The sequence below is a fragment of the Lethenteron reissneri genome, chromosome 13 (genome assembly GCF_015708825.2).
Source record: "Lethenteron reissneri isolate LAM-NWPU_2019-01 chromosome 13, ASM1570882v1, whole genome shotgun sequence".
Lineage (NCBI taxonomy): Eukaryota > Metazoa > Chordata > Hyperoartia > Petromyzontiformes > Petromyzontidae > Lethenteron > Lethenteron reissneri.
The window spans coordinates 5,920,566-5,942,172 of record NC_083791.1 but is presented as its reverse complement, the minus strand read 5'-3'; the positions used below and the strand labels follow the sequence as shown (position 1 = coordinate 5,942,172).

The following is a 21,607-nucleotide window of genomic DNA, read 5'->3' as shown; positions in this document are numbered from 1 at the left end:
GCAACATACTGAACACAAAAAACAGTTCGAAAGAAATTAGTTTTCAATCTAGTTGACTTAAAAGTGCACAGCTCCCAGTGGCTTCCGAATTTTGGAAGGAAGAGCGTTCCAGACGGCCGCAGAAGCCGCATCTGAAAGCGCGCGATGCGGTGACAACCGTCTTTGTTCGATGGTTATTATTTCTGCCAAGTAGGTGTTGTTGGTTTTGCAGCCCATGGTGTTTCTCTGCGTTCTGTCGCTCACGTCCTTGATCCGTCTTCATTATCTCGGTCTTCCTTGACCTCCGTTTCCCCCTCTACCGTGGTGGCCATTGCTTGTGCTGGAAGTCATTTATGGTGCATTTGATCATTCGTGTCCATATCATTTGAGGTTTTTTTCTTCAGTTTACCATGCCAGGAGAACGTTAGTCTATTTAATAATCACAACATGTGCAGCATTGGCAAAAGTACCCTTGCCTCGTTATGTGCTTGTGTTTTATTTCAATTCAATTCCATTTGCGTTTCATCATTTTAATGTCATGAAAAGGAAGATATTTCAGTGTGAAACTCTTACACGAAGTAGTATAAAATCACTCGTGTCATTGTTCAAGAATGGCCTCAGGAAGAGAAATATCACGGAATTGCTTCTGAGGTACCTGCTATTGCCTCTTATCCAAACTACACTTTTTTTATATCACAGTTTGGTTCTGGCTCAGCCCGGCAAATCGCCAGTGGAAAAGCACCCATATCAATAGGGCTCTGCGTTGGCTCGAATCAGCTCGGCTGTGCCCGTGCAAGAAGGTGGAAGATCGTTGGACTTGCTTTGCACGTGTGGGTCATCATGTGCTTTAGTCATGGTCCGATGTGTTCTCATCTCTCCCGATTGCTCATTGTGCGCATCTTTCACTGCAGGGTATCTTCAGAGATTCGCTACCGGAAGCAACCCTGGGGTCTTGTGAAGACCTTCATCGAAAGGAACACATGGAATGGCATCGACGATTATTTCCGGCATCTCGGTACATACCGCCCCACCATCCTGGCCCAACCACCCCACCAACCCACCCCCCCACCACCCCGGCCCAATTACCCGCCCGCCCCACCGCCCCACCACCCTGGCCCAACCACCCCACCACCCCACCGCCCCACTGCCCCACCACCCTGGCCCCACCACCCTGGCCCCACCACCCCACCACCCTGGCCCAACCACCCCACCACCCCACCGCCCCACTGCCTCACCACCCTGGCCCCACCACCTTGGCCCCACCACCCTACCGCCCCACCACCCTGGCCCCACCACCCTGGCCCTACCACCCCACCTCCCCACTGCACCACCGCCCTGGCCCTACCACCCCACCGCCCCACCACCCCACCACTCTGGCCCTACCACCCCACCGCACCACCGACCCACCGCCCTGGCCCAACCACCCCACCACCCCACCGCCCCACTGCCTCACCACCCTGGCCCCACCACCCTGGCCCCACCACCCCACCGCCCCACCACCCTGGCCCCACCACCCTGGCCCCACCACCCCACTACCCTGGCCCCACCACCCACCCCCACCCTGCCCCGCCCACCACCCTGGCCCTACCACCCCACCTCCCCACCGCCCCACCACCCTGGCCCTACCACTCCACCTCCCCACTGCACCACCACTCTGGCCCTACCACCCCACCGCACCACCGACCCACCGCCCTGGCCCAACCACCCCACCACCCCACCTCCCCACTGCACCACCACCCCGGCCCAAAACTCGCACGATCCGCTCGGCGCGGCGTGACCCTCATCCAAGAGAGCGGCAGTATGCGTGTGCGCATGGGGCGCCACAGTGGGGAGATGTTAACTACCTTGCCTCGCATAGAGGAGTGCGTGGGTTCGATCCCAACCCTGGTGCCTGCTGTATATTTGGAGTGTGCATGTCTCTCTGCCCGTGGTCGCGTGGATCTTTTCGCTCCACATTTAGAAACGTGCTTTTAGAGTATTTCACTGCGATAAATTTCCACGTGATAAGCCACTTCGTTGAGCTATCATTTGTGGCCAGGTCGCTTCTGAAAAAGAGTTATATAGCTCAGTGGGCCTTACCTGGTCAAATAAAAATAGTTTATCTTCTTGGTTCTTTCGGTAAAGTCACGTAGACTTTACCGAAAGAACCAAGAAGATGAATCCCTGCAGTCACGAAAGCTTTAAATCGAAAAATAGTTTAGTTTTTGATTTGGGCCCGCCCCCCCCATTTCATCTCTCGGCAGAGTCGGAGGTGGGCCGCGCGGAGAAGCTGCTGCTTGCCGTCGAGACGGACAAACCACTGGGGCTGCGGCGGCGCAAGCGCCTGCTGCACCGTGTCGGGGTGGCGGCCGCATCGGCCGCGTCGCCCGTCACCACGCCGACGGACGAGGACATCGTGGACCCTCGCCGCATCGTGCCGGGGCCACGCGCCTCCACCGGTGCCCGACCACCGACAATGTTTCTCTCGTTCCGCCGCGGTTCACTGTGCGGCAAACGTACGAGGGTTTAGCTGAGCGGGGAGCACCCCGCATTGGCTAGGAGATGTTAACTGCCTCGTCTGGCATACAGGAGGTTGTGGGTTCGATCCCGACCCTGACGCCTGTTGTGTGTTTGTAGTTGGCATGTATCTCTCCCCGTGGTCGCTTGGATTTTTCTCCGGTTCCTCCGGTTTTTCCTTCCACATTTAGAATCAACACGCGCTTAGAGTAATTGGCTGTTATGTATTTTCACACGATACGCCACTTCATTGAGCTATCATTTGTGGCCAGGGTACTTGTGAAAAAGAGCTATTTAGCTCAGTGGGCCTTACCTGGTAAAATTTAAATAGTCTCATCATTATTATTACATTCCCATCCGTCACCTCAAGCGGGTCGACAGAGCCGAATTAACTCACTCCATCTGTGTACCAGCGTCGTTGTAGTAAAGCACCCTTTGCTTCAGCGTCATTCTTTATTGCATCGATCCACCTCGTTCATTATCTCCCTCTGTTAATTTTTCATTGTACTCGACGAATTGCTAGATGTGGTGTCCTTTCCATATTCATTCGTAAAACATGTCCTGAACCATTTCAGTGGCATTGCCTCTTGTTCTGACCCCTTATTTTCTGACGTTATTGAACAATCCAGCATTCAGTTAATCTACCCCACCTCTGCAGGATAACAGTTGTTGTACATCAGCTCTCCAGATAATTTGGAACTCTTTCCCGTATTGGTGTATTGAGGTCACCATCATCTCGTATACTTTTGTTTACATTCGAATGATTCTATTTAAAGCATCCAACCTATGAGTAGCTTTCATCTGTGTAGCGTGCTATGAGGGTCTGGTTTAGGCCTTGAGTGCCGAGGGTCTAACTCATCATAGGTGCTGTGATGTAGATTCACGTTTTGTTATGTTGAGGTGGCTCAGAGATCGGAGCTGGGTTTTAATCTAGGTCTCAACCATCCGTGATGAAACCAGGTCCTCTAGTGTAATCAGCTCATCAATTTGCATTGTTACGTATGTAGCATAAACCTTAGTTTCGGTGACATGAATGAGAACGCGAAACATTAATTGGGGCATAGCAACCGATGCCTGTTGCGTGCTGTCTCTGTGCGTGCTAACGCCCATACGCCGGTCTCAATATCGACTACTATGTGAGCAGGAGAGCTTCCTGTTTCACCTTCAATTGTGTACTGTCTATAATGCTGACCTGTATGACCTGGAACACCTCTGCAACTCTCACGTAGCCCTCCACTCTTGTGTGACGAGCCTGGCCTCTGACCGCATGCTGTCTCTGTGGCCCCCGTACCTCTAAAGACAAAGATCCCCCATATAGCCTTAACAGACTGTTGGGGAAAGGGATGTTATCGAGCACCTATGACGGCCGGCATGGCACACGAGGGGGGTGGGTGGCCAACACCACGCCAGGCCACCTTTGTCTCCCGAGTCGCGATGTTTACACATTGCACCAGATACTCATTTAAGGCTGATTCGACCTAGGGGAGGCCCAGGACCGGTTGAGATAATCGTCAGTGGTGGTGGCCATGAGTGAGAATCGAATTCGGGTCGCCGGGTTCGTAGCCCAGCATGCTAATCGTTGCACTACCGCCCCCTGCTCCCCATACCGCCCCACACGCACGCAGGCTCCAACACTTGCCGGGTTCTCTACGACGACAGTCGGCAGAGGCGGGACGCCGGGAGTTCACCGCTGTCTCGCGTGCTGCTGCTCATGGCGTTCGTGTGAGTGACGGCACAACCCTTCGATCACTGCTGCCCCAGCCACCCGTGATGTAACAAGCGGAGCGAGTGTCATTGTCTCAACCTCGCCACCAGTGATTGTGGGATGGGCGGGGTGCGGAAGACCAAACTAAAAGTGATTAAATTTGGCTTTTCCCTATATTCCACATTCAGTCAGGCTCTCCTGAACACGTCTTGGGACACCTCTTTTGAAACAATCGGTTTAATTGCCATGTGCTGGAAACTTATTGCAGGGCATTTTAAAAGAGTATGCCCCCAGTGCCTCTCTATCAGGAGGTTCTGCCAAAGTGCGTTCAGAAGTGGTTCTTTGAAATCATCTTCTGGTGTCATTCTCCTAAACACCGGTCGGCGCACCGGCAGCTGCTCGTGCAGCTGCTTTGTCGCGTGTGCCGTGGCTCGCCTGCGCGCTGTTCACGGTGCCGTGCGTGCGTCACTGTGCCATGCGTGCGTCACTGTGCACGGTTTGAACAGCGGTGCCACGGGCAACTGGAGCGCGCAGAGAAAACACGCGCGCACACACTCGCATGCTTTGAGGCTTCACTCGGCAGATAGGTCCCTGAGCAACTGATTTAAAAACGTTAAGCATTCGGTGCTTTGTAAGTCTACGGCTGGGTGAAAGCCGTGTTGATCGTGGAGGTGCTTTGACCATACTTCACCACGCCGGTCAGTTGTGGGTTGGTGGAGGACCGCATTAAATGTCAAGCGGGTGGTCGAGTTTAACGACGGAGTGGCGGTTCAGGAAGAGATGGAGCCCAAGGTTACGCCCATCACGGAGATGGAGCGATGATGAAATCGTGTACAGGTGCTCGGTCGATTGTTGCTTAGCAGGACCGAGAGATGGCAATGGCTTGGAGGAAGGCCTTCATCTAGCAGTGGATCGATCATAGCCGATGATGATAATGGTTACCAAAATACCTAAAACTCAATTGTATACTTGAGCAATGAAGTTAAGCTCATACCTGGTAAAGCGTTTAACGATATACAAAAGGAATCTTGTGCTCATATCGGATGTTTGTGACGTTGGGTGCGACTTCTGCGGATGGCCACGCTGGTCTCGAGGGTGGTGAGAAACGGCGGATCTGTTGCGAGGCAGTCATTGTTGAGCGGGTTATTTGGATCGCATGTCAGGACTTCCTAAATTAATTTGCCTTCCTTTTTTTTTCTTCTCTCCGCACACTTGTCAGGAGTTTCTTCAGGTACTGATTTTTTTTCCTCTGCCATAAAAGTGAGCGCTTTAGGGCGAAGCGAAGCTTGATGATAACGGCTGACGATGCATGGCGGTGGCCCAGAAATGTTTGGAAGTCTAGTTACGTGCTTGTAAATAAAATAAAATAGAGACTCGCAAAATTGTAATTGTCATTATAAAGTTAACTTAAAAAAATCTATGTTTTCTTCTCTTAATTAACTAATAAGGTTCTCATAAATTCACAAGCTGATGTGTTTATTTGACTCTCAGAGCATTGGTGTTTACGGAATGCTAAATGTTTCTTGTGTAAAAAAAGAATAGGTGTTACCCATTCTGACAATGAAACAGGTGTTAAGATGTTCAAACACCAAACAGAAACCTTTTGCAAGGAATCATGTCCGGATTACCCACACATTCTTGTGGTGAACATGCAAACAAACATGCTCTGATAGTATAGATGGCATTGTCTTGGAAACTGATTGGCCTACACAAGAGACAGCCTTCTGTTGGGCCTAGTCTCAACCAGTGTTAGAGCAGCGAATTGCAAAAGGCGAAATTTTTCATTAGTTGATACTGGCAAAAAAGCGTCCAATTTTTTTGGTGTTTTTTCCAATCATCACGGGGGTCACCCTTTTCTTTTTTGGTGTGGCCAATCATCACGGGAGTCACCTGTTTTTCCCCTTACGATTTGGGCACAGTGGCCCAAACAGATAATCCTCAACTTCATCCACGAGCACTCCCACAATGCTCTTCACATATCTCGTGACACAAGTCGTGTCGATGTTTTAAATACGCATTGCGAGGCTGCATTAGATCAGACGGCCAATAAATCAACTTGCAAACCAACGTATCCCATCCTCGGTGTTTGTCAGGTCATCATCAGCATCATCAACATTGTACAGTCTAGGCCATGGGATTGCCATGGCCTAAAAAAATTCAATATTTCATGAACCTCAGTGCATGTGAATACGAGATGGTGGTTTTTAATAAATAACGTCACGATGCAGTCCTTAATAAAGAGTTGCATGCCGCTCCGAAACCGCAGGTTTCCAACCCCTGGTCTAGGCGATACATTTATTTCCATGTTTTGGAGAATGTCATCAGCTGGAGAAAGGGTCTCAGCTTGTTAAGCAGATCAGCCGTTGCATGAGCAGACTCCCAAAGCACGACAGAGGCGGTGGCGTTGCGCCCCGCCTGAGAGCCCCGACGTGTCCGCGCTTGAGACCTTGACGAGCGCGTGTTGATGTCGTGCAGCCTCCTGGTGCTGCTGTGCCTCAACGGGGTCCTCTTCTACAAACTCTGGGCCCTCGAGACGACCACGCAAAACCTCCAGCTCTTGCAGAGCCTCAGGAGGAGTAGCAGGTGAGCCCGAGCGCGCGTGAGCTCTGTCACGGCGGCGCGAGATTACGGCGCGGACGGCCGATGAGCGCGCACGCCTGATGCGGCAGAAATCTCGCGAATTGAAACCAAAGCCAACGACGCACTCATAATAATATAATAATATAGCGCAATTCGCACAAGGCCTCAAGCCCCTTTGCATGAAGTTTTAAGTTACGGGGAACGCCTGTGTAAAAGCAGTTGACTTGTAAGACGCGATTTTTAAAAGTGTAACGGATTCAGATTAACCTAATGGGACCGAGGAAGGGAATTCCCAAGTCGTGGGAGCCTGGCTGCAAAAAGCTCCGTCACCCATAGCAAAACACAGTCTGGTCTTTGGAATGGGACAGCAACCTGGATGTGTGTGGTAGTTTCGATCCAATCTCATCTCAAGACACTTTACAGAAATAACGAAGACGTTTACATGTTTACATGAGTGTGGAAGAAAGAGTGGGCGGGGCTGAGTAGGACAGGGAACCATGGGCAGGGTCCAAACACATCCCCGTCCAGCCGTGGCATGTCCTCGCAGTGCTCACTCAACGGTTATTAAAAGCCGATGTGAGGTCTCTGACGGATAACGGATAATAGCTGCCGATGTTAGGTGTGGCCGGGACTCGAACTCGGTGCTGCTGGGTTTGTAGCAGTGCACGAATCACTCTCCACACAATGACAACCATCCCCCCCCCAGCATAGCCTCCACAGACTGTTTGGGCGAGTGCTGTGAGCGAGCACGTGTGAAGGCCGGCACTGAACCCGAGGGAGTGGGTGGACGACACCGCGCCCGTGTCTCCCCAGTGCTGATGTTTACACACCCCCCCACCAGCTACTCTTTTAAGGCTGAGTCGACCTCAGGAGGACTAGGACCGGTTCAAATATTCTCCACTGTTATTGGACGTGACCGCTAATGGAACGCGGGTCGCTGAGTTTGTCGCGCCGTGTGCTAGCCACGGCACTCCCGCTCCCTTTGGGCCAGCAGTACACGACCGCTCCCCCCACAAGCAATTGAGGACAGCACAACACAAATGCATACAGCCACATGCACAAAATACACGTGGGCCTCACACCTGGGGTTGTTTTTTTTCCTGAATCAAAGGTCAAACTAAAAGGCTCTCAACCCTTTTGAGCTTCCGCCAAGTCCAGCACAAATGAATGCTGCACATTTTAATTTGAGTGTGGTTTATCTTTCCGTTCTGTAATATTTTCCGCCGTGACCTTTTAATTTAATTGTACGTTCCCATGTCCAAACTCGTGTACAAATTAAATATCCAGTTTCCAATTTGAAAAAAAAAATAGACTCCTGCTGTTATCTAACCATCTTATATAAGCATGGCGACGAAAAGTACACACGTCCATAAACGTTGTTCCAAAATTAAATGGCCACGTGTTTCAGCCGCCGCACGTATAAAAGTTGACTTGTCGAACACGATCCGTCATCGCCAGTGAGTCAATCCACTGCTGGATGAAGGCCCCCTTGGGCTAACGACCCATGCGATTAAATACAGCAGAGCCTCACTGCACTCCTACATCCACCCATAATGTAGCTTTTCCATCGTCCTTTTAGCCATCTCAAACGTATATCCACTCTCTTGCCTGCTACCCTCTCACTCCAGTTTGCCCTTCAATTGCCCATTGATGTCTATTTCACGTAACTGATTGAATGAGTAATTAATTGACCCACCTAAAGAATAACTGGCTGATTGAATGGTTGGTTAATTGAATAATTGATGGACTTGTTATTGACGTGTTGGGCCGCCTTCTGCCCGTACGTACTGACCCGGTGGTCAATGTGTAGGGTCCATTAGGTGAGCAACGCATAACTGATTTTCCAGTCAGATGTGGGAGACCAAATTACATGGATATTTATTTATCCCCACTTACTGGCTGCGTTCTGAACGCATTAGATAAGTATTTGAAAGGCAAATCCATCCCCAAAAGTCTCTTAGATATATACCCAGGCCAAGTTTGAGGTTTTGTGAATGAGACGATACTTATTCTATGGGTCTTTCAGTAAGGCCACGTGGATAGAAAAATAATAAAAATATCACGACATTTCGATCGCAACACAAGCCTTCGGACGATTGCTTGTGTTGCGATCGAAACGTCGTGATATTTTTATTATTAAAACATTTTCTATCTATGTGGCTTTACCGAAAGACCCATGGAATATGTATTCCTGCAGTCACGAAAGCTTTAAGTCAAGATTTGAGACTCTACTGTCGCATTACGGTCTGGCCTGTGTTTATGTCACTGTGGTTATTTATTTTATACGACACCAATGCAGCGAAGTCACTGGAGTGCTATGGCGAGTACCAGACTGTAATTTAAAAGTTTCAAACTTGTATTCGACATCCCAGGATGCTTACTCTTTGGTTCTTTCGGTAAGGTCACGTAGGTAGAAAAAATAATAGATCACGACGTTTCGATCGCAACGCAAGCAATCGTCATTAGGCGGAAGAAAGATCCCAGGATGCATAGACTATTTCATCACCACCGTGTGTCAACCCCAAATCCCGAGATTGGCATCTTTGGATCCATCACCCTTGCTCCGTCTGTCCTCGTAAACCACACCACCTCAAAATTGTTGTCCACTTAATTGTTGATTAGGGCACCACGGTGGCGAGATGTTAACTGGCTCGCCTGGTATACAGGAGGGTTGTTGGTTCGATCGCGACCCTGACGCACACAGCGGCATGCTCGCGCTCACATCTGTGAGCGATTGCCTCAACGCGCGCACGCACACACGCTCCGGCTCGGCGTTCGCTCTCGCCGCGCGTTCTCCCACGCAGCCGCTCCACACAGGAATCACGGACGCCACGCCTATGCTCTGTACTAACTTTTATTGTCGGCGCAAACTCCGCACTGCCCAGAGGGAATATTTTGCGAGAAGAGCCTAGCCTACTGCTGCCCAAGTCCCCAGATACTCAGACGCCCTACCACGTACCTCGCAGCTGTACTCAAGGCGTCGCACGGACGCTGTGAGAGTCGGAGGGAGGAGGGCGAGAGAAATATTTGTTCACTGCCTCGTGGCGGCACTCGCTGGCGTCGCACAGACGCTGCGAGCGGCTCGAGAAGGCAGGACGGCAGGGAGTGGGTCCTGGCGGCCAAGAGGTTGAAGACAAGATGCCCCCTTGAACGGTCCCAGGCTCCTCTTGTTATCCCCCTGACTTTAAAAGCCCGGGGTCACGTTGTACAGCACGCGGACAATCGTGCGCCTACCTGTGATTATCGTTTTTTTTCCTTGCATCGAGCGCTGCGGCGGGTGCTTCTGCGACCCATTGTCTGTCCGTCCGTCCTCATTAATTTGTGACTCACCCTCGTTAATCTGGAAGGACGCCCGGCTGGCATATACACACCCTGCGAGTGTGTATTCGGTATGGGGGTCACGGGGGGGGTTGTGGCACTGCGATCCCCTGACCTCATGGTCTGCTCTTCTTGCTTAATATTCCACCCCAGCCCCTCCCGATGTCGTGAATGACTCATTGCTGCTGGCCCGGTGAACCTTTTTGCACCCGTACAATTTTAATCCAACTCAGGGGCACCGCAGTGTGACCTGTCCTGCGAGGATTGGCCAATCGTGGGACTTTCCTCCGAGGGACCCTTCGGATTAAAACCCGTCGTGCCAGGCGATCCCCTGCCAGGACACTGCGTGTGTGTGCTCAGTGTGGGGGCCAGGGGGAGGTCGCGGCGCTTGCAGAGTTGCTATGAGGCCGTGGCACCACACGGGCACACATCATCTTCTTGGTTCTTTCGGTAAAGTCACGTAGAATGGAAATAATAAAATAATAAAAATAAAACATAATAAAATAATTCTCACGGCGTTTCGGCCACAACGCAAGCAGAGTCTGAATGTCACTGACATTCAGACTCTGTCTTCTCGACAGACCTGTTCTTCACCTGAGGACGGCTGCTTGCGTTGTGGCCGAAACGTCGTGAGAATTATTTTATTATGTTTTATGTTTATTATTTTATTATTTCCACTCTACGTGACTTTACCGAAAGAACCAAAAAGATGAATCCCTGCAGTCACGAAAGCTTTAAATCGAAATTTAGCGGTCACACATCGCTGGCAATTTTGTCAAATGAACGGCGCTTGCTCAATTTGGGAAATATAACAAAAAAAACTCTGGTCGGAAATGCGGCGACGGCTCAGCTGACCGGTGCGGGCCGGTTGCGCGCAGGGCGCACGTGCCGCAGTCGGAGCGCGAGTGGGCGCGAGTCATCGAGCAGCAGCAGCGAGCTCACGAGGCGCAGCTCGGCAAGTGGAGGGAGGCTCTCAAGCTCACGCTGTCGCACATCGACCAGGTGAGGGCGCCGCTGAGAGACAGCGGCACCACCGGCAGCACCGGCAGCAGCAGCAGCTTTGTATGCACGCTGAACGGGACACGCTTTTGTCGTGCTGCGTATTGGGTGACCGCTACGTGTTTAATAGGCTTGCAGCCGATCGTTGTGTCTGCCCACGATTCGGTGGCCTTCATACGAGGTCAAGCATCGATTCTCATTTGCCCAGGTTGTATCGTCCCTTTACAAACATTTACTTGTCCTGCTTTTTGAGCTACGTCGCACCACACGTAGTCCCTTTGTGACGCTTTACAACTAAGGTTGAAAGCGTTCATGCATTCGCCCTGTTCCTCTGTCTCTATTTAACGTGGGGTCACGCTAAATCCTGTAAAGATGATTCAATACGATTCAAAGCTAAGTATAAAGTTGTATTGCTATTACGAACCCTGCAGAAGACCAGCCAGCTTGACCCAAGGGTTGCCCAATTCTTGATGATTAACAAAAAACTGTGCGAAAAGGAAAACCTGTTCGTCCAAAGCGATGACTTCAAATGTCACGCACGCCTTGCCTCGTGACGTCACGGGCGTGCAACATCATCTCGTTGTGCGGCAGGGAAGGTAACGTCATCATGGCTGATTAACCCTTTCCGATTCCGATGACGTTTGTGTACTTTGTCAGTTTTTCTTCCGATTCCGTTCCGATGATGTAATCAAAACGAAACCGGAAGAAAAGAGAAAAGAAACAACTTTATGGGTACCGAGGCTCCCACAGTCGTGTCGCTACAGTTCTCCGAATACAATACAATGTCTTTAAAAACAGCAATGCTACGACTCTCTCAATAAATGTATTCCGAACCGCTTGCGCATTCTCAGATTCAACGGCGAACGGGAAACCCCCACCCTGCAACTTGCAGACGTCTCGGAAAGGGAAAGGGTCACATGACTTCCGAGTATGAGCGGGTGTCGGAGCACGTTCCGGAGTCTGTGCATAAAGCAACATTTTTATTTTTCTTCCTCCCTGGTTTTGTTCGCAGCTTCGCGAGTCTCTGGCGAGGCTGCACCGAGGCGTTCACTCTCCGGACTCTTCCACTCCGTGGCGGGGGGGGGACGAAGGTTCCTGAAGGCGCCTGAAATTTACTAACAAGAAAAATATTGAAAAACATGCGAAAGGAAAAAATGAAGAAAAAAACCACAAACTGCTCTTCCTGTGAAGAAAACATGGAACATGTGCAATTTACATTTTACTGTAATCCAAGTTTGGAAATGAGGGAAGCGGCCGATTGGAAGTTGTTGAAGATCGCTGCCTCCCACCAGGGCGTCTCTTTGTATCCATTCGGCCAGGAAACACGCGGTGGTAACCGGAGGAGAGGTGGGAAACTTGAATGTATAAACAAAAGCAAGGACATTTTTTCTTTCTTTTTAAACACGAGTGAACCTGTTGTATAGTTGTTTGACAAACGGTATATTTTTAAGGGGTTTCTTTTTTTAAAGCCCAAATCTGTCCGTTTTCATTTCCCTATTTTCCAGACTCTCTTTCTTTGAGAATGGTTCCTTAGCAAGGAGCACAGACACTTTTGTCGATCATGGGAAGGTTCATGGAAAACAAATAACATTAAATAGGGGCGTACTTATTATCAATATCATATTGATTGCGACGTCATAGATTTGTGAAAGGTGTCTTCAACACCTTTCACGTCGAATGTTTCCTGTGAAACCATTAACGAGTGGAGCTAAAGATAAGGAAAGGATGCGTAGCCCCGTAGCGTAGATCGTAGGCTCACACACAAACCTGCCTCACATCTGTGGAACTCGTAAACAAAATCTTCACGTCGCATGGATTTGGACAGCTGTAAAGGGCGATCGATGAAAAGCGAATAAACTCCCGTCCACAATAGGGAAATTAACACAGTTGTATTTCTTTGGGACTTTCTGGAAGCGCCGTTTGAACGCGGGGACAGTGCTGGTCAAAGCGCGCTCCCGGACAGTGTCATCGGTGGAGGGGGTGACGACGCAAACGCAGCGGTTGTGGCGGTGATGGGCAAGCACGCGGTGTCCCTGAGACGCTATCACCCCCCTCCCCCCCGCCTACTTAACGTATGTACGTTGAACTTCTTTTGCACCGTACGTAGTCAACTGTGATAATCGGAGGTGTGCGGGGGGGGGAAGGAGGATAAACTCAACACACAAAGCAGTTCTAAATACATTAGTTTTCAATCTTGATTTAAAAGCGAATAGCGTCAGTGGCTTTCTGATATGGAAAGGAAGAGAGTAGCAGACGGCTGCAGAAGCCCAACCAAAAGTCAACTTTAATTCACATGGCTTCTACAACAATCACACTGGTCAACAAACTTTTTCTGGAAAACGGTATTCCAACGGTATTAAGGTCATTTTCGGGTGCTTATTGCAAATCTGGCATCAGTTGTTGTCTATCACATCAGGTTTTTGAGATATAAAATATTGCATTTTCAATAAAAACTGCAGAAGAAAAATAATAAATAATTGTGGATATCTACATAAAATGATATTATAAACACACTATCCTAAAAATACAGCACCATATTTTAACACTAAAGCAGTCACTGACTCGCAACAACTTGCAATCATAAGTGACAGAGTTAATTTCGGGTAGAATCAATGAAAATCTGGTATGCCGATAGTATAAAAATTAGATGTGATAGAGCAAATCTGAGATCAGATTTGGAATCAGCACCCTGAAATTAGTCTAGAACAGCTGCAAAAGTCCAGGTCAGAAAGAAATATTTTTTTTTTGACCAGTGTCATCATTGCTATTATTGACCCACGAGACTCAGGTTTTCAGGAGGGCCCTACTTTGGGCATATTTGGCCAATACCATTAATGAGTGTTTGGGCACGTGGGAGGAAACTGGAGTACCTGTGGAAAACCCACACAGATCAGGGGCATCACTCAACATTTTGCCATCTCCTGGCCAAACCTCACATCCTCATGCCCACACGTCACCTGGCAGGCAATGCACGGTAGTCGTCCATTTAATTCAGTCATCGAGTACCATCGCACAAGCCGTGCGCCCCGAGATGCCAATACTGGGCAGAATTGGGAGTCGGCCCTGGCGGATTCCCATTGCCAGGGGCGGCATCCACGTGGTCATACTAACGGGGTGATGGGTGCTAATGAGGATTCACCATAAATCTCGACTTAAAGCTTCCGTGACTGCAGGAATTCCTATTCGTTGGGTCTTTCGGCAAAGTCCACCTATCTACGTGACTTTACCGAAAGACCCAAACAATAGGATTCACCATAAATCTCACGGCTTGTGTGGTCTCACGCGACACAAACCCACAGGCACTGGCGAGAAGCGGCTGCGAAACAAACCGCGGCTCTGCCACCAACGTTGGCTGTCATTCGTTTGCTCATCGTTCGATTCTTCATCGTCGACGCCACTTGCTTCGCAATCGTTCAGCCAGGCAGGGGCGGAGAAATTCCTCGTCGGGTTTCCATTGCAACCAGTCGATCGCACTGACCAGGGAGGCGTGGGGTGCGCTGTCATTATCTCGGCCTCTCCCGTCAAGGTCCATCGGAGCCCTGCTGCGTTGTGCACGTGTTCGCGTTAAGTCTGGCTTGATCGCCACCCAGATCCATACTTTGTATTTCACTCCGAGGCAGAGAAGATTATCTCGATGTCGACATCTGCGCTGTGTTATCCCCAAAGGAAAAGAGGGCTAGAAATACAATGATTGCGATCCCTCAGCCCGTTAATCACACTTCAACTCAACCGCACGTAACGTTTAAATGCAAGATGATAAACACTCTCGACTCTTGATTACCCGGAGTAATGGGGCCAGAGGATTTTTTTTACCTGGATTAACACTTTAAACACGCATTATTTACATCATTTATTTTATTGTTTATCGAAGCAATCGGTTTACTTGTTTTGTCACGTGCTCACTGGCGTCACCGACCCCTTAACGAGTTACGAGTCAATAACGAAACCAGCGTGCACGATAATAAAGGGTGCAAAATAGCGCAGTTCATCCGCCACATGGATAATCTGCCCATGGATAGCAGATACTTAAGGACATGCAAAGCAAGGTAAGGTGTGCATAGCGTAAGTAAGCGACGAGGCAGAACCGGCCCGAGACCTTTAGGGGCCCTAAGCAAAATTTGGTTGGAGGCCCCTTTGATGTATGATTTTTTTCACCCACTAGCTAGCAGTGACTCTAGGGGGCCCTCTGCTGGCCACGGGGCCCTTTGCAATTGCAAGGGTCGCTTAGTGGCTGGGCCGGCTCTGCGACGAGGCTTACCCGTCGGCGGACTACTCGGTGAGTGAAGGTGGCTGTTGTTGCGCGTGCGTCTGTGCGTCTTTGCGTGCGTGGCATTTGGTGAAGGGATGCAGAGTTGTCCGTCTTTCTTTGTCTTCCCGTTTGCGTCATTCATTTCTAAACCCACGTGTGTTGCTGTAACGAGAGCGCTCCGTGCACGTCTCGAAAATTAGATTTTGTTTGAACCGAGCGAGAAGTCCGAGAGGTCAGGATAGAGTCCCCGTTTGCAAGATCGACTCGGGGCACGAGTCTTGGAAGTGGAGGGCGATGATCGCCGCTGCTTGCTGTGTACACTCGTCCCGGATTGAGTGACGGTGCTGAACGAGGTACATTCATTCAGCGTTATTGCCCACGTCTGCTGCCCACGTTTTGAGAGCATTTGCAAAATGCGCAGTTTCTGTGGGGGGTTTTTTTCTGGCCGCGTTCCATTCGTAACAATGCAGACTTGGATTCTGTTCAGGAGGCATCTTAACAATTCACGGATTTAAACTAATTATGCTAACGATACATTCTTCTAGCCGTGCCTGTAACAATCGATTATGATTTATGCAAATTATGGAGTTTACAAACGGTACATAATAACTCAATTATTGAATGGACTCATGACCCCCCCCCCCCCCCCGCGTCATCACAATTTGAACTGAGTTCATCATAATCAGCCATGTTCAATCCACTGCTGGATGGAGGCCTCCCAAAACCACCGCCACCTCGCGCGCGTTCCAGCGATGCAACAATTTGCCGAGCGCCTGCGCACGAACTGACTTTATCGCTCCATCTCCTCAGTGCCCGTCCTCTGGGATGCATAACATTCATCGGTTGCCAACTTCCATTGTTCTCAACCACACTGGTCAACACACTTTTTCTGGCATAAGGTATTCCAACGGTTTTAAGGTAATTTTGGGGTGCTGATTCCAAATCTGGCATAAGTTTTTGTCTATCACATCAGGTTTTTGAGATGTCAACTATCGCATTTTCAATAAAAACTGCAGAAGAAAAATATTAAATAAATGTGGATATCTACATAAAATGATATTATAAACACACTATCCTAAAAATACAGCACCATATTTTAACACTAAAGCAGTCACTGACTCGCAACAATTTGCAATCATAAGTGACAGAGTTAATTTCGGGTAAAATCAATTAAAATGGGGTATGCCGATAGCATAAAAATGAGATGTGATAGAGCAAATCTGAGATCAGATTTGGAATCCGCACCCTGCAAAAGTCCAGGCCAGAAGTTTTTTTTTTGTTGACCAGTGCCATCGCCCATCATCATCGCGTATAGCTGCCATGAAGTGTCCTGCCCAAGCCCAATTGCTGAACAGTTTGAAATGTGTCATTAAGCTGTTGATGCGTTCTCCACTCCACATGTTGCTATTCCAGCCGTCTGTTAATCTTACTCCAAGATTGCAATTTTCCACGCTTCTTTGCACATACCCTGAACAATAAGTGCACCAAACTAAGATCCATTGTACTCCTAACGTAAACCTTGTTCCAAATTCTACCTTCTATTCTCGATGCTATAACACTCGCCCGATCACCGCAACTTACCACTACAATTAAACTTACACCGGGCAAATCGCTGCTCCCCTTCAGAGAGAGAGAAACGATTCTGGACTATTTGGAAAACTCTGGTGGTTGTGCATTCTGACTAAAGTTACGTTTCAGCGCAGATATAACGTCTCCAGATATTAATATATCTGTTACTCCATCGGTCTATTTGGTTTTCCAGGCAAATCTTTTTCAAGCGGCAGCGTTCTGTTGAAGCAAGTAAACTCTGAACCGGTTTATGATTTGACCCATAATGCTTCCACAGCAACGCACGAGTTTGTGTAAGTCATGTTTACTCTGAGAATATTGGCTTAATATGGATGTCCCAGTCTATTAGGGGTCCCCAGACTACAAGCTATTTCAAAATGTACCAGGTAAGGGCCACTGAGCGATTAGCTTAATTATCCGAATCAAGCTGGCCACAAACGATAGCTCAACGGAAGTGACTTTCCACGTGTAAATGTTTCGCACCAACCAAAGACGCACGTTTCTAAACGTCTCATGGCCAACACCAGTGACGATCGTCTGAAGCAGTCCTGGGCTTCCACTAAGTCGACTCAGCCTCAAATGAGTACCTGCTGCGTGTGTAAAAAAAACATTGCCACTGGGGAGACAAAGGTGGTCGGGCGTTGCGTGGTGTTGTACCGCGCCTGCCTTCATATCGCTCACGGCACCTGTCCCAACAGTCTGTTAAGGCACCTGCTTAGCACGGTTGGCTACGTACGGTGCTAAAGAAGTTCACTATACAAGGCTTATACGGGGGATCTTTGTATTTGGTGTCCCCATTACAGCTTGCAACTGGTGACCGTCCACTGAGAAAACTCTTTAATATTTGGTTATTTGAGAGCACCTTCAAGGTTGGGTAACTTTGTTGAGATATCCGCGTGCTTTGGAAACATCTGGAAGTACTGTAGCCCTTAAACGTTGAATGTTTTTTTTAGCAACATCTACTGTTGCCTAAGCACTATTTAAATACGTTTTGAGTTGCTGTTGTACGACCGCGTTACGTGCGCCATTGTGTGGTCACTTTAGAAGGTAATTCAAGAACTAACGTAAACATTTACACGAACCGTAGATGGTAAGCTCTGCCAACAATGTGCCCCTCCAAAATATTTATTGTAATTACCAAAATGACTTGAAGGTGATGAAGGATATGTTTTCCTTATTGTATTGGTCTCTTAACGACTGGAAATGGAGAGACGTGTACAATGTGTGTGTATGTGTGTGTGTGCTCCATTATATTGGGCAGCAGGAAATCTGCATAGTGACCTTACAGAGTGTCTATTTTGAGTTGTGCTGTGGAGTATCTGGACCACTAATGTCATGCTCCACATGCTCCACCGGTAGTCCCAGAGCACTACTCGAGACGCCTATGGGGGAGGTTGACCCTGCGTATTTCCATGGCGGTGATAGAAATCTGCGGAAGTTCCTTGTTACGTTTGTATTGAAACGCAATTTGATTTACTCCGGCACTGAACGAATCTGGAGCTTCCGCGGATTATTTTTTGGTGACGGTGACAGCTCGTTCACAGCGCACGCCACTTGCAGGCCGTCCTAAGGTGGGTGGAAGGGGGGGGGCCTTGACGTTAATGGCAAAATAATCGGCAATGACATTTCGTCTTTAACAAAAATAAATGGGGAACGCCTAGAGAATGGTGAGGTCAGGTTGCGGTGCTTGGCTCGTGCGTGGATGATTGGGCAATGGCAGTGTCCGATCGCTGGGCCCGTTTGTTGACTTGAGCTGGTTTTTCCCAAGTCACTGATCATATGTAAATATATGAAATGAAATGCATAAATTATGTAAGTGCGTGGAGAATGGCCCGAGCAAAGTATCTGGATACTTGCGATTTCCACTTTACGAAAAATCTTTTTGCAGGATATATACTCAATGTGTATATATGCATATACTGTATACATATTATTGACATGCATACATGTATATAGTTGTTTCGATACATGTATGTGTATGTGTGTGTTGATACTATGTATTGTTTATATACATTTCTTCATGTATAATGTACATATACACACACACGCTACACTTTGCGGGAGAGTTGAGCTACGTGATTATTTAGGAAAACCATTACTCTCATGATTATGCTGTTCGATTGCTCAACTAACAACAACAAACATAGTAAAAAAAAAATTGCTTCTGTTTCCACGTGTGCCGCTGGACGGGAGGTGATGGGGCAGGGCTTGGCGATGTCATCCGCATCATCGTCCGCGTCACGCTGGACGTGGCTTTTGGGGGGGGGGGTGGGCCTCTATTTTTAAAGAGGTCCCGCGAAGTTTAACCACAACAAGAAATGGGAGTCGATTTCGATTTTTTTGTCGATCGGCGAATCGATCCCCGAGGTGGGGGGGCTCTCTTTATTTCGTACACTGACCTTGCGGCGTTAACATTTTGAGCTGTTGATTTGCATTGTTTGTGATGGCTTCATTGTAACATTTGAATGTGGCTGGGCGAGTTGGGTGGCAAGTGGGACCCGTTGGCTGCAGCGAAAGGCCTAAGCAATGCTCGTTAGGGAACAGAGGCAACGTGAGAATGTGTATTTAATTTCTTTGCTATTTTAATGTCATTGAAGTCATTGTTTTTTTTTACATCAAGCAAAAAAAATCTGCCTAATCTGTACAGGAAAAAGTGCGTTACTCCCAATAATCCTTGTTTTACTTTGAGTTGCTGTTCTGGGAGAATTGTGTTATTCCAAGAACTGGCTGCCGGAAATCGATGAGTCTCTTCCCATTGGAAGCGCTGTGTGTGTGCGTGTGTGCAAGACCTCCTACTCTCCCACCCCCCAGTGAGAACCTTGCAACAAAGGCCATTTCAGTCTCCTTAACTTTCAGGAAGCAGTGGGCACATTCTGTGGGCCCTGCGTACAGTCATTGTAAGTGACCCAAGACAGTAAATAAGTAAGGGCTTAGAGCATGTGTATTGTTTTATCCTGTACTATAAAAACACGTTATAACACCCAATTAGATGTTTCTAGTATTGATGCAAACACGTCTTAATTTGATTTAAGGAAGAAATTACCTTAAACAATCCCCTGAAGAATGCTTTCACTGGCTTAAATTGTCAGCTGGGAGAGAGAGAGAACTTGGGTTGTTTTTTGATTGTGTATAACGTTTACACACTAGCAATGGAATTTAATTGTTTAACACAAGTATGTTTTTCTTAAACAACTTAAGTGGATTTTTCTTTCTTTGAACTTGAAGTGCCGCAGCTTTCTGTTTAAAGTTGTATTAAGTACAAATTCAGTATTTATGATGAAAGTTCTGTTTTAGTTGTGAATTTTAGGTTGATTTATAAACGTAGATATTTTGACCGAAGCACTCCTTTGATAAACCTTAAAACATATCCTTTACCCCAGCGAGATGTAGAGGCGGCACTAATTTAATTTTCACGTTGAATTTACCGCTATTTGTTTAAATTATCTTTTAAAACTTGTGAATGAATGTCAACTCTAATACGCAATTGATTTTCTCTTTGGGTCAGAGCCGATTGGTTATACAAGTTAACTTTGTGGATTGCTCAAGATTTGATAATAAGTTGAATTGAGTTCAAATGTGGCAGAACGAATATAGGGCTTTGTAGAAATGTGCGTTACGCACTGAATTGAGATGAACGCGGGATAACATTGACCAATAAATTATGGAATCGAAAAACAGCACCATTTCATGCTATTTTCGAATCTATGTTTAAGCAAATTGGAGTGCATCCAAAGCATGTTAATGCTTCCTTGATTGAAGTTTAATGCATCACTTCTGCAGATCTCTAAAACGCTCTCGGCCACGTAAATCCAGTTCAGATTCGGTGAATGATTCTAACAGATGGCTTGACACTGTTTTGTGTTGACATGTGTGAGAAATGAATAAGTTAAAGAAAAATGTGTTATTTTGAAATAAAATTGATATTTAACTTGACCTGCTCCCCCCTCTCTTAATCGAAAAAGGTGCCCGAATGAGCGTCTACACAGCTGAGCAAAGATAATGATCCGGTCTGCCTTGTTTATGCCCCAGGTGAGGTTTGTTTAGGTATTAGTAGTTTGACAAACGTGTATACGGTGTTCTGTTCTAGCAGTGAACTTATGGGTTTAAATATTGACGTAACTTACATCAGTAAAAGCATTTATATAAGTAGGCAAGTTAGCATATCAGCAGCTGCATTTTCCGAGGGTCATATTTCCAAACGAGTATGTTGCTGTAGTAGTGATGCCGTGCTTCGCTACGGGGGTGGGGGGGGGGGTTACATCATTCTGGGGCCCTTTTCTTTGTTTTTCAAGTCGGCGTTGCCACGCGGGGTAGCCGTATTCATGCCCCAGGGTTGACCATTCCCAAAGCAGATGGGTGTTAAAATTCTAAAGGAAAAAAAAAAGATACAACTTTTTATTTCACCAGGTCAGGCCCGCTGAACTACATGGCTCTGTCTTGCATAATCCTGCATAATGCACGGGCATAAGTAGTACTAATCACATACCTGCATTTCCCATAAATATGCTAAATCCCTCTTGATATGCAAATTCCTTTGTCAAGGCGCTCTTCCCCCTCCAACCCAGCTTAAATATACGCTGCCAAGCCTAGTGGTGTTCATTCACACGCTGTCTTTCTGACAGACCTGTTCTTCACCTGAGGACGGCTGCTTGCGTTGTGGCCGAAACGTCGTGAGAATGATTTTATTATGTTTTATTTTTATTATTTCCATT

At 47.9% G+C, this 21,607-nt stretch overlaps 1 protein-coding gene across 9 annotated transcripts in view; it reads left to right on the top strand.

Annotated features, from left to right (window-relative positions):
- The window catches only part of LOC133342036 (protein Aster-B-like), a 129,740-nt gene extending 108,912 nt beyond the window's left edge, over positions 1 to 20,828 (top strand). For all 9 annotated transcript variants that reach the window (XM_061550923.1, XM_061550922.1, XM_061550921.1 and 6 more), the window contains 6 exons: positions 891 to 994; positions 2,223 to 2,417; positions 4,101 to 4,197; positions 6,656 to 6,763; positions 10,957 to 11,080; positions 12,090 to 20,828. In XM_061550923.1, the coding sequence (XP_061406907.1) occupies positions 891 to 994; positions 2,223 to 2,417; positions 4,101 to 4,197; positions 6,656 to 6,763; positions 10,957 to 11,080; positions 12,090 to 12,176 (715 nt within the window). In that variant the 3' untranslated portion in view covers positions 12,177 to 20,828. The remainder of the gene's footprint in view (positions 1 to 890; positions 995 to 2,222; positions 2,418 to 4,100; positions 4,198 to 6,655; positions 6,764 to 10,956; positions 11,081 to 12,089) is intronic.
- Positions 20,829 to 21,607: the final 779 nt, after the last annotated feature.